We start from the raw sequence: 12,925 nt of genomic DNA on the forward strand, positions 1-12,925 counted from the left end.
GAGTATAAATTCTTGCTTAGGTTTCTATTTCTCGCTTAGCTTTCTTTTTTCTGCGCAGCTGCAAACCTTTATCAAAATATGCCAAGGTCAACGGACAGAGGCCTCATCACCACCTGAAGATGTCCACATGATCATATACACAACTTTTAATTGGAAGAATCATTTGAACTATTGGGGGTGGGAACAATTTCATCACTTTGTATATGGGATTTGCGCGCCTAATTCCTCAGATTCAGAATTCTATGGTTGCTACCACTTCATTTTCAGTAAAAGATATATTTTCTCTAATCCAAGGAGTCTAAGTATTTCTTTCTTGAATTTTGAATGGAGCACCACTTGACAATGAGTTTTTGTCACCAACAACTCATCTATTCCCAAAGTAGTGTTTCAAGATCACTAATAAGCCTCTAATAATAGCAAATACCTACATAGTTTTATAATAATGATAATTCTATAAGGAACAGTCAACACAAAGCAAAATCTAGGTTACGATATTTCCCATGGAAAAAGCTACATGGATAAAACATTTTCCATCTGTCATACCTGCAGAACAGGTAAAACAATCCTAAGATGTTGGATAGTTATTCCTTTTCTCTGTAAAGTATTAACTTGGAACTTTTGTGTCCCAGGAAATCCTATTAATGAAAGGAGAAGGAGAGGTCAAGTTGAACATGGCCATTGGCAAAGCTGAACAAACCCTTAAGACAAGTAATGAAGAGGGACAGAAAGTGATTCAGAGCCAGCTGCAAAGATTAAAAGACCTCTGGGGCAGCATTGTCAGCACCTCAGTGAGCTGTCAAAGGTAAACCTTTATGTTGTTGCTTTTCATTCTGATTTTTTTTTCATTCAGAGGACACTTTATGAAATAATAATGAATTGCTCAGAACCCAAGATTAATGAAAAGGGGAAATTCATAAAGGAAGTTTTTCCTGCCTCTTTTTCATTTGACTGTACTTTCCTCTTCACTGGGGGAAATTAGGACCTTTGGAAAGTGTAATGTAAGACATGGATAGCTCCTGGAAGAATCATCTCAAATCCAGCATTGAGAAGAATGAATTAAAGAAATTGCAGTATTACTTTTCATTCTCCCCTCTCACCAACAGAAATATTGTTAAGAAAAAGGAAGAGAAGGAAGTGTGGGAGGGCACTATTTTATATAAAATATGCAGAAAGTTTTAGTAAACCCCTTCAAATCCTCAATCATTTGGAAAGCCTTTTCTTCCTTCCCCCATACTCCTTATGGTTGTTTATCTACAAACAAAATCATACTGGGGCATCCATTTTGCAACATTCTTGATGTTTAAACTCAATTTATTTCCCTAAGAACTTTTCATCTTTTGATTTCTATGTTTCTGTTATATTAAGCTTGCTGGAGTTTGTCATAAATCAGTGGAATTGCCACCTGGAGAAGAAAAGTCAGTTGGACCAGTGGTTGGATTCAACAGATCACAAATTGAAAGAACCTTTGGAACCTCAGAATGGCCTGAAAGAGAAATTTTCCCAGCTGGATTGCTTCCAAGCTATTGTTTCAGAGGTGGAAGAACGTTCTAATGACCTACACCAGCTCATAGTAAAAGCCAGAGAACTGCACGAGAAAACACAGGATGATTCTTTTGGAGAAACTGCTCAAGAGGAATTGAAAACACAATTCACAAATATTGCAACAGTTGCCAAGGTGAAGATTTTGTAATATGTAGGTCACCCAGAATTATAGAAGTGTTAATCAAGAAGGTTTAAAGGTTAAAATGTATGCTAATATAATTATATAGTCAACACAATTACATGAATTATGAAACAGGTCCAATGAATCTGGCAGGATTCCCACATTATGCTAAACTGTATTGTGCTTTTTAAAAAAAATCAGCTGAACTTATTAATTCAATCCAGTCATTTGTAATTGTGGTTCTGACCTCTGATTTGAAATAGAACTAGAGATCTCATAGGAAAAAATGGCAAAAATCCAACATAACTATCACCCAAAATGAAACAAGTAGGGTCACAATCATGAAAACAACTAAAATATAACAAAGGAAAGGGAGAGAGCATAGAACAGATAGCAGGAAGAGAATAGAAGACAGATCACAAATTGAACAGAGAATTGAATATTGAGGGAAACCCAGTGCTTGTATATCATTTGTTTTATGACATTTAACTACATTTTGAAAAGCTATCAGTTCAAACTTAGAAGAAAGATGCAAAGAATATCTTAGCTGATGCAGTGGTTACAATTCTGGAAAACTATCAATACATTCAGAAAATTTCCAGGGTCTAATGAAGAAAGAAGCGGTACAGTCTCTGAGATTGAATGGCTAAGGAGTAAAAAGCTTCTTGACTGTAATGAGTTAGTGTTTACATATTTTCTATTTCATCCTGAGATGATACAAGATCAGATAGGTAGGCAAATTCTGGGCCCCTTCCCTTAAATGTTGCTTTCTGGTGGGACCAAGGAAGCAGTGTTCATAATATTTTTAAATCAATTTTGAAGTGTACAAAGTTCTAGATGATATTAGTGATTTTTAACCAATAGTATAATTAGACAAAAATAATGGTGCTAGTAAACCACTTCTCTTCACACTATATTCAAATAAGCAAACCTGGGTTGACTGCATCAAGCAGAAATTGTTTCAGTTCCTTAAACTCAGTTTTGAACAGTCTCCTTTTGATTTACAGGAAAAAATGAAAATAGCTGAAGATATTGTAAAAGACCATTTGTTATACCTTGATGCAGTACATGAATTTTCCGATTGGCTTCATTCAGCAAAAGAAGAGCTTCACCGCTGGTCGGACTCATCAGGAGATTTGTCTGCCATACAGAAAAAATTAGCCAAAATCAATGTGAGAAATTGTTTCATAGTTTAGTTATTAACTTTTGTACATGTGGGTAAAGAAGTTTGCATAATAAGCTTTAATTATTAAAAAAAAACCATCTAATTTCTTTAGAACTAGATTGGGCACTTTTTAGTTCCTCTGACTGTCTTCCTGCAGCAGAATGGAAGGCACTGAATTTTCTTGTTCTCTTTCTCTCAGTAATATTTTCCACAGGAACAAGAAAGAGGGACTTTCGCAAAAAAATGCCAGTGGGATTCCTCTATTACAGGGGTATCAAACTCGCCTCGTCATGGCGTCGTCACGTGACGTATCATGATTTCCCCCCCTCTTTGCTAAACTGGGTGTGGGTGTGGCTACTTGTAACTGTCATAGCATCCCTACAGTCACATGATCAAATCTGGCTGTTTGGCACCCGGCATAAATTTACGACAGTTGCAGCGTTTCAGAGTTAGGTGATCATAATTTGCAACCTTCCCAGCCAGTTCTGACAAGCAAAGTGAATGGGGGAAGCTGGATTCATTTAACAATGATGTGATTCACTTCATAACTGCAGTGATTTGCTTCACAACCATGGCAAAAAAGGTCATAAAATCAGGGATGACTCACTTCACAATTGCCTTGGTTAGCAGTACAAATTCTGGTCCCAATTGTAGTTGTAAGTTGAGGACTACTCGTAGATGGAAGGACTCCTTTATCCATAGAAAATCACCATTAAATTCAACGTATTTTTTTTTAATATATTCAGCTGAGCACATGGTTCTATTTAATTATATTTATAAGGATTGCCTCTGCAGGTAAACAGTGATAATTAGTATATCAAAATGGCAATTATAAAGCAATACAGAAGAAACTGTGAAACAACTGTGCTCCCCAAATCCAGCTTATATGCCATGTAGCATTTTGTAGCAATGTTGGCTATCTAATACCTAAAACAAAGTATTTCATAAAATGCTTAACATAAGAACATTTTTTTCCTCACTAAAATAATGATACTAAATTGTGGACTGACTTGCTTAAATATTTTTGCTATATCCCTCATTGCTTCTTCTAAACTTATAGATCAAAAGTGTTCAGTTAAGTTGATGACACTTCTAAAAGCAACCAGATACCTTGTTTATTTTAATAAAATCCAACTCAGTACAGCACTTCTTAGAAAATGTTACCCCCCACCTCCCGTTGGATTCTTAAGTATCTTTTAAAGTTGATTGTTGTTTGTTTAGATATGGTTTGGCTTTGTTTTGTTTCTGGCTGTGCTTCTGTTTTTACTTCTCCCTTACATTTTAGCACAGTTTCACACTTTTTTGTGAAACTGCCAGCGGTTGTGAAATGAGCAATTCACAGCTATGTAAAAATGCTGCATTTTGCTTGTTCGGCTGAAGTGGATCCCGGCCATTTCGGTTACCATGGTGATATTCCATTGCAGGAGCTGATAGATTCCAGACAGACTGGTGAGGGTCGCCTCCACAGGATCCAAACGCTGGCTCCTGCCGTGAAAAAGAACACAAGCGTTCAAGGGGGCAAAGACATGGACGCCGAAATGCAGGGTCTCCAGTCTGACTGGAAGCAGTGGGAAGAGAATGCTTTCCAGTCCCGAAACAGGCTGCAGGAACTGGAGAGTCAGATGGCCTGGTCAGAGCAGGAGTTTGCAGCTCAGGCTGTTGTTCTGGAGGAGGCCTTGCAGCACTTCAGCACATTGCTAGCAACCTGGTCTGAAGGCCTGACCCCTCTGGACAGTAAGCACACAGACCAAGAACTAGTTGAATGCTGGCACCGAGAAAAGGTAAAATGCTTTCTTTCTGTTTGAGACTGTCAAACACTTTGAGGGGGTTGCGGAGGGGTGCAGTAGGAGGAAAGAGAAGTTGCTAATGGTCAGAAGAGAGTTTTCATTCAAACAAAAACAGTGCAGAGCACAAGTACTGCAAAACGAGAACTTTAAATGACCACTCGGCTGAAAAGTTCATATATTGCAGCACTGGACTGGCACAAACTCTCCAAAGGAGGATAACACACTTTGTGCTTGTTCCACCTACGTTTTTACTTTTCTTTGTTGTATGTATTTTAGTTTCAGAAAGTAGAATGTTTCAAAGCAAAATGTGCCAGCTGCTAGTACTGTAGTTAGTACTCTTAGTCATTACAGTTTCAAACACCTGCATTTACATATAAAACTGCAGGATGTTACTAATGTTGTGGAGTTATTTCACAGCTTCCTATGTGTACTCACATTGCATTTCAATGCTCTTTTAAAAACTAAAAAAGTAGAGCCCCTTAGCAGAAGCAGAAATAAGTGTATAGAAGCCTACTTAACTCAGTTTTCCAAGATGCTTTACTCAATGGTGTTCATAAGTCTTTTTGTATGGTGAAAAAAGGCTTCTTTTGTTAGTCTGAATGTAATTTAAAATATATTCTACTAGTTTGCTTGGTTTTTGTGGGATAGCAATGGGTGCTCTTTGTTTTTCCAAATTCTACAGCTGCCCTCACTGTTCCTGCTTCCTGCTCATAAGAAATGTTCTGTAAACTCCTTTGGAGTTTAAACGAAGCACAAGGAAGTATTGTAGAAATGTTGAACACTGCTAGAGAAACTGTAGTTCAAAGGGAAATAATACTTTTATACAGGATAGTGTATAAAAGTATTATTTCCCTTTGAACTACAGTTCAATTAAAAATTAAAGTGTGAGAGCATTACACCCAGCCAATGATAATTGGACTGAAATCTTCCTCTTCTTAGGGAGAAAATTATATTTGGACATTTGTTTAATGTTCATTCAAAGTTACAACAGCACTGAAATAAGTGACTAATGACCAGTTCTCACACTTATGACCGTTGCACCATCCTTATAGTCACATGATCAAACTTAGGATGCTTGGCAACTGGCATGTATTTAGGATGGTTGCTGTGACCCAAGGTCACATGACCTTCATTTGTAACCTTTTCAGTTGGTTTCTGACAAGCAAAATCAACGAGGAGAACCAGATTTGCTTAATGACTGTATGAGTCACTTAACAATTGTAGCAAAAAGGTCAAAAAAGGGTCACAACTCACTTAACAACTGCCTTCCTTAGCAACAGAAGTTTTGGGTTCAGTTGTGGTCGTTGTGATTGTAAGTTGAGGACTATATGTAAAAGCAACGATCTGGCATCAAGCTAACCTTTAATGATAAAATAAAATGTGGAAAATACTTGGCTACATCACAAGTTCCTAAACGATTTATATAATTAAAACAATTTTCATTCCATTTAAAACATTGGTTCAGTAATGGCTTCTGTAATTTTGTGGGTCCAGAAGAGAGAGGCCTTCATTTTAGAATGGGAGGAGCACCACATGGAAAGAACATTGGAAGAACATGGTTTTGATCAAAGCTGGAATTAGGAAACTATGATTAAATCTCATATTGGTTTCAGGATAATTTATTCCATTACTCCTTTACAATTGACCAATTTTAAAACCATGAGATTTCATTTCAACTTGCCTAAAGATAATTGGCAGTGGATGAGGAAGGAGATGGGAGCAATACAAAAAGCCTCAAGAAGCTGTAATTTTGCAGTTACACTGTCTTCCTTAAAAGATTTCTTCCTTAAAAGTGTTGTGTTTCCAAAAAGAGAATGTTCTAACTGTTTTAAATTGTGAATATCATTTGTAATTTCTTACTGTGTTTATCATATATATGTATGGCCAATACAGGAAAATTGTGGTTTATTATTTTTATTCAACAGATTCCAGGATTATTATGTAATTTTGAAAATGCTTAGGAGGGTAGAGTTTGACTTTATTTTAACTTTCTTTTGTTTGAGAGGGTTTACTGAACCTTTGAATAATTACTTTCATTAATTTTGTAAATAACTCCAGGTGGCAAACTCTAATACTCCCTCCTCCTCCTATTTTTCTCCTACAATAACCCTGTGAGGTAGATTGGGCTGACAGAGAGTGACTGGCCCAAAGTCACCAGGCCAGATTTTGTTCCTAGTGCAGGATTAGAACTCACAGGATCCTGGTTTCTAGCCTGATGCCTTAACCCAGGGGTCCCCAAACTTGGCAACTCCAGCTTTGCTGGCTGGAGAATTCTGGGAGTTAAAGTCCACAAGTCTTATAGTTGCCAAGTTTGGAGACCTCTGCATTAACCACTGGAGCTAATTGGCTATCTCCATACTTTCAAACCTGATTCCATTGATCAGCTGAACATTTAGTTAATCAATTCATGAATTTATTCTTTCACAACAAAACATGACCAGAATTCATGCAAAAAAGCAATAAAAATTTACTTGCTTCAAGTGAAAAATAATCACTGTAGTCTATATGTCCATTCCTATAGGGAATTCCATGATTAATCAAATTCTGTTTGTTAAAAGGCAGTTTAAAAAGCATTTTCTTAATATATATGTCTGAATTTTATCTACCAAAAAATAAAACTTGCCTAGGTGACTTGCAATTTTTAAAACCAGGGGTTTTATCTAAGAATTGGTATCCAATTTGCTTTTTTAAATAATGTGTTTGACTGACTGCACCTCCCTTAAAACAAGTCAGATCGTGTGCTGGACTTCAAGCATCCCCTTGCACTTTGCTACCTTATCGAAGTTTTTAAAAGTTTATATGTAAATGGTGAGAGCTCTTATGCTATGTTATAATTTTTCATTATGGTTTTTTTTTTATAAAGGAAACGCTGGATGCCCTAACAAAGGCAGAGTCTATTAATGATGATATTAAGACTCAGTTAAATGATCTTTGCCGGTTTTCCAAAGATTTGAGCACCTATTCTGCAAAGGTTTCCCAGTTATTTAAAGAATATAATAGGTAAGTTTCCATCTTCTATATAAGTAGTCCTTGATTTATGACTGTAGGTTTAGTAACTGTTCAAAGCTTATGACAGCACTTTAAAAAAGTGACCTATGACCTCTTATTGTACTTATTGTACTGCTGTCCCCCCCCCATGGTCACATAATCAAAATTCAGGTGTGTTGTCAAATTGGCATGTATTTAGGATGGTTGCAGCATCCCAGGGTTACATATGCAACTTTCCCAGCTGGCTTCTGACAAGCAAAATCAATGGAGGAAGCTGAATTCATTTAACATTTCCACGACTCACTTTATGATTGTGATAATTCACTTAATGACCACAGCAAAAAGGTTGTAAAATCAGATGCAACTCACTTAATGATCACCTTGCTTAGCAAAAGAATTGTGGCTTTCAATCGAGGGCTTCCAATAGAAGGTTATCCTGTGTTCCCACCTACATGGTAAAGCTTTCCTATATTGTGATTGTTATTTAAATGTGTTTCAGAGCAAATTAAAATATTACACCAGTACCAAATAAAATGAATCCTTCTTTGAGCTAACTGATGCCAATTTAGAGGACATAGTTTTATTCTGATTTAGCTCATGAAAACTTCATATAGATCTGTTATATAAATATCTTAATATTTATATATTATAATATTGATATAATTTCAAGTTCATATATCACCTTTTCTCAACCTGAGAACCTTAAGCTAAATACAAGTCCAACTCTCAAAATCCCTGGGCTAACATAATCATTGGGGTGAAATCTGATGTAGTGTTGTCAAAAAATTTTCTTGGATCATTATAATGTTAGTGAAAGTTTTTGAGAACTGCCATGTATAAATCAGGAGTAAGCAATATAGTGCTTGTAGGTACTATAAACTTATGTCCCATGTGTATCTATCTATCTATCTATCTATCTATCTATCTATCTATCTATCTATCTATCTATCTATCTATCTATCTATCTATCATCTATGTATCTATCTATCTGGTAAAATTGGTGTATTTTCCAAAATCTTATAATATTCAAAATAAAAAACCCCACAAATTTTAAAATTTGGTAATTTTGTGAAATATAGGCAGTTTTTAAAGAATGTATTTTCATTTTGTTGCCCACGTCAGACGTCATTTTTCCCCCCATTATTCATCATCCTTTCTTGAAAAGCCATCCCTTGGTGCATCATGTGAAAAGTTATAGCTACTTCTTTCTTCCTAATATAATCCTAATCTATATTTCCATTTGTCTAACACGGTACCTGAAGTCTTTGTCTACAGGCTTCAAAGGGATGCCAAAGTAAAGAGCAGACCTTGCAACAGAGATTCAGGGCAGTCTTCAGAGATTTCCAGCAATGGCTGGTCAATTCCAAAATCATTACTGCCAAATGTTTTGATGTGCCTCAAAATGTCAGTGATGTTACAGCTAACATACAGAAAATACAGGTAATTCTTCAAATGTACTTAAAATTGAATGTTTCTATCTGAACTATGTTATACTATTATGAAAAGAATCTGGAACTAAAACCATTTTATATTCCATGGGCATTAGCAAAAATGTAATTTTTTATAATATTATCCAATTTAAAAAATGCTTCTGTTCAGATGTGTTGCTGGTTGTTTCCCTGGTTTCCCACTTTGAAGTCGCTATGAGGAAGTCAAATGATTGTGCTTTCATTGTAGATAGAACACAACTTGTCATGTTACATGAATACAGAAAAACTGTGGCTAATTGAAATTATGTTTAGTGGAAACAAACTAGTCTCAAAGTATTGCTTATGAAATTGGCTTGCTTTTACTAAATGTCATATTTAGGATTTAGAGATAGTTCTTAACTTGCAACAGTTCATTTAGTGACTGTTCAAAGTTGCAGTGGCGTTGAAAAAAAAGAGGCTTATGACCGTTTTTCACCTGACCTTTATAGTATCCCTAGGGTCATATGATCAAAATTCAGATGCTTGGAAAAAGGTTCATATTTATGAGAGAGTCCTGGGTTCATGTGACCTGTAACCTTCTGACAAGCTTCTGTAACCTTCTGACAAGCAAAGTTAATGGGAAAGTCAGATTCACTTAACAGCCATGTCACTAACTTAACAATTGCAGTGATTCACATAACAATTGTGGTAAGAATGGTCGTAGAATGGGGCAAAATTTACTTAACAAATATTGCACTTAACAACAGAAATTTTGGGCTCAACTGTAGTTGTACATCGAGGACTACCTGTACTTTCGTTTGGGAACTTGCTATACCTGTGGGAACACTTAACAATTCTGTCCATGAGAAAGAACAAGTGAAAAATGGGTTTCACTGATACTTTATTCTTGGTCTTTAAGTACTATTCTGAATAACCATGATTCTTGAAGTGTTGATTATATAAAAGATAACTTTTTAATTAGCTTTTTCCTCCTCATAGCCAGTTTATTAATAACTTACAAAATAGACACTGAAAACCCGTATTTATTTATGTTTGTATATGAGCAATGTACAAATATACAAATTGGAGGAGTATATGCATTCTGTCATTTCCCATTTCTCAGCCAGCTCAGAAGTATTCTCTGGGCAAGAGTTGGCCTTGAATCCAAAACATTTTTTCATATGTATTGTCTGATAATGATACAACCAAATTGTCTTTATGTATGTGTATTAATGAATACAGTAAAGGGAACTAAGCAGAATAGAGGTTTCTATTGATAGAATATTGACTTAAAAAGGTAATTAAAATGTTTTTTAGAAGGAAAGTATTAGATGTTAGATGTTCTCTTGGCTTTCAATAATTGGAAAGTAACTTTCTACATGTTTAAAAAAAAGGTGTAAAAGGTACACCAGCAACATACATTACAGTTTTTTATTTGTTAGCTTTAGCAAATGTTGTGTTTGTACATATTGCTTACTACTTTTATCATTAGTCGATACATGTGTGTATTTTGGCTTAGGAATTCTTATCTGCAACTGAGACTGGTCAACATAAATTAAATTTAGTGGTATCCAAAGGAGAACTGTTAAGTTCTATATTACCTAAAGAAAAAGTTAAATCAATTCAGACCAAAATTACTTCAGCTAAAGAGGACTGGAAGAAATTTATTTCCACTCTGCACCAAAAGGAAACAACTTTAGAGGTATGAGATCAATTACAAAAGAAATCAGTAAGTTGAAACCATTTTTTTGACTTTTCCTTCTAAATGTACTTGCACTTAATTCTACATTAAGCCTAAATGATGGATCTTATCTTTTATCTATACTCTTTTGTCTCGACCTTTTATAAAGTTTTTTAAGCCATTTTGTTTTTGGTCACTTTTAACATAATTACATTTCAGAAAATACAAAGAAGAATTTCCAAGAACAATTACTAAAGCCACGCAGATAGATTCTCAAATCCCAAAACTTTGTTGTGTTTTACAGATTAGTAACCAAAACTTGTATTATGTTTCGAAAGGACTGGGAGGCCATATAGCCAATTAATACTGGGAAGATATGTTCCATATGTCTGGCAAGCTAATTTATCTTTTAATTAACTAAAGATTCCAGATGAACTTACATATATTCTGTTTCAATAGTTTGGGGACAGTCAGTACAGAATGAATGTTGGTTCTCTTTCTCTAAGCAAAGAAATATCTCATCTGAAACAGAGATCCCATTTATGACAATGCTAGATCTAATAGTGCTACTTGATACTGGACTGTATGGTGAAAATATTTTATCCAAAATTATGGACTAGCAATGAATGCTTCCTATCCTGATTTTTTTCTAGAATTTAAAGGTACAGATGAAAGACTTTGAAACAAGTGCTGAACCTCTTCAAGACTGGTTAAATAAAACCAAAGAAATGGTGCAAAGCAGTAATAATAATTTGCATGATCTTTCCACTAAAAAGAGAGAGCATCAGAATCTACAGGTAATATTAAGATAAGATCTCTCTATTTATTTAACCATATTTGGGGCCAATATATTTCTTTACGAATGAAGGCAAATATACATATCCCAGGATGAAGTTGGGTTGGTCACAATCTGGGTTGGTCACCGGGACCAGAGGTTTTGTCTTCCAAGCTTTTGGATTTGTGCTGGAGCCCATCTACAAGGAACTTTATTTATTTTTATTTTATTTATTTATTTATTTTTGTCAGTTGCTTACAAGATAATAGGTATAAGTAAAAACATAGTTATGAATACATGGATACATATAAGAAAAATAAAAAAATAAAAGAAACAATAGGACAGGGACGGTAGGCACGTTGGTGCACTTATGCACGCCCCCTACAGACCTCTTAGGAAAGGGGTGAGGTCAATAGTAGACAGTCTAAGGTTAAAGTTTTTGGGGTTTGGGGAAGAAACTACAGAGTCGGGTAGAGTATTCTAGACATTGACCACTCTATTGCTGAAGTCGTATTTCCTGCAATCAAATTTGGTGCGATTAACCTTGAGTTTGTATCTGTTGTTTGCTCTTGTGTTGTTATGGTTGAAGTTGAAGTATTCATTGACAGGTAGGACATTGCAATGTATTATTTTATATAGTATACTTAGATCAGACTGAAGGCGGCGTAGTTATAGGTTTTCTAGGTCTGGAATTTTGAGTCTGGTGGCATAAGGTATTCTGCTAGAAGTAGAGGAGTGGAGAACTCTTCTTGTGAAATATTTCTGTACTTTCTCAACTGTGTTAATATCAGCTACGTAATGCGGGTTCGATGTCATAATCAGGGGCTCTGTAACATAGTAAGAACTGAAATGTGATATTTAAGGACAGTTCACAGACGATGGTCTCAGGAATAGCAAGCTCCTGGGTAACTTGGATGTTTTTTAGATGTAGGGACTTTTTATAGAAGATAGCAACACCACCTCCTCTATGGATTTCACGATCTGATAGGTAAACATGATAGTTTATTACTGTGGTAATGGAGTCAGGGAGAGATGCGTTGAGCCATGTTTCACAGACAAATATAATGTTGAATTTAGCCATATTTAGTAATTCAGGTATTTTATTTACAAGGCTTCTTGCATTGAGTAGCTTGCATTTAAGGCCAGTTGTGGTTGGAATAGAGGTAGTTAGGGGTGTCTTCTCTCTAGCAGAGTATATGCTGTTCTATGTGTGGTATGTGTCTGTTGTAAATGGCTTTTTAGATGTTGATTGGGGTGTGTTGTTGGCTGGCTTTTAAGTCATTAGCCAACATTTGCTTGTTCTGCCCAGTCCTCGCCTTCTAAGTATTTGATCGGCTGGTGGTAAATCAGCACTCCTATTGATGAGATGCCTGTTTCCCAGGCTTCAATCACTTCCCTGGCTGTTTTTGTGCCTGCTCGTCCAACAATACTGGCATCTGCAAAATTAAATGTGTGTC

The 12,925-nt window shown here is 35.7% G+C and overlaps 1 protein-coding gene across 7 annotated transcripts in view; it reads left to right on the forward strand.

Moving 5' to 3' along the window:
- Positions 1–12,925, forward strand: part of SYNE1 (spectrin repeat containing nuclear envelope protein 1) — a 292,109-nt gene that overhangs the window by 125,861 nt on the left and 153,323 nt on the right. For all 7 annotated transcript variants that reach the window (XM_087969930.1, XM_087969959.1, XM_087969939.1 and 4 more), the window contains exons 51-58: positions 630–802; positions 1,366–1,675; positions 2,671–2,835; positions 4,253–4,609; positions 7,479–7,615; positions 8,866–9,043; positions 10,532–10,714; positions 11,347–11,490. In XM_087969930.1, the coding sequence (XP_087826056.1) occupies positions 630–802; positions 1,366–1,675; positions 2,671–2,835; positions 4,253–4,609; positions 7,479–7,615; positions 8,866–9,043; positions 10,532–10,714; positions 11,347–11,490 (1,647 nt within the window). The remainder of the gene's footprint in view (positions 1–629; positions 803–1,365; positions 1,676–2,670; positions 2,836–4,252; positions 4,610–7,478; positions 7,616–8,865; positions 9,044–10,531; positions 10,715–11,346; positions 11,491–12,925) is intronic.

The sequence above is a fragment of the Notechis scutatus genome, chromosome 1 (assembly GCF_049901735.1).
Source record: "Notechis scutatus isolate UNSWTSFEM ecotype Mainland chromosome 1, rNotScu1.2, whole genome shotgun sequence".
Taxonomy (NCBI): domain Eukaryota; kingdom Metazoa; phylum Chordata; class Lepidosauria; order Squamata; family Elapidae; genus Notechis; species Notechis scutatus.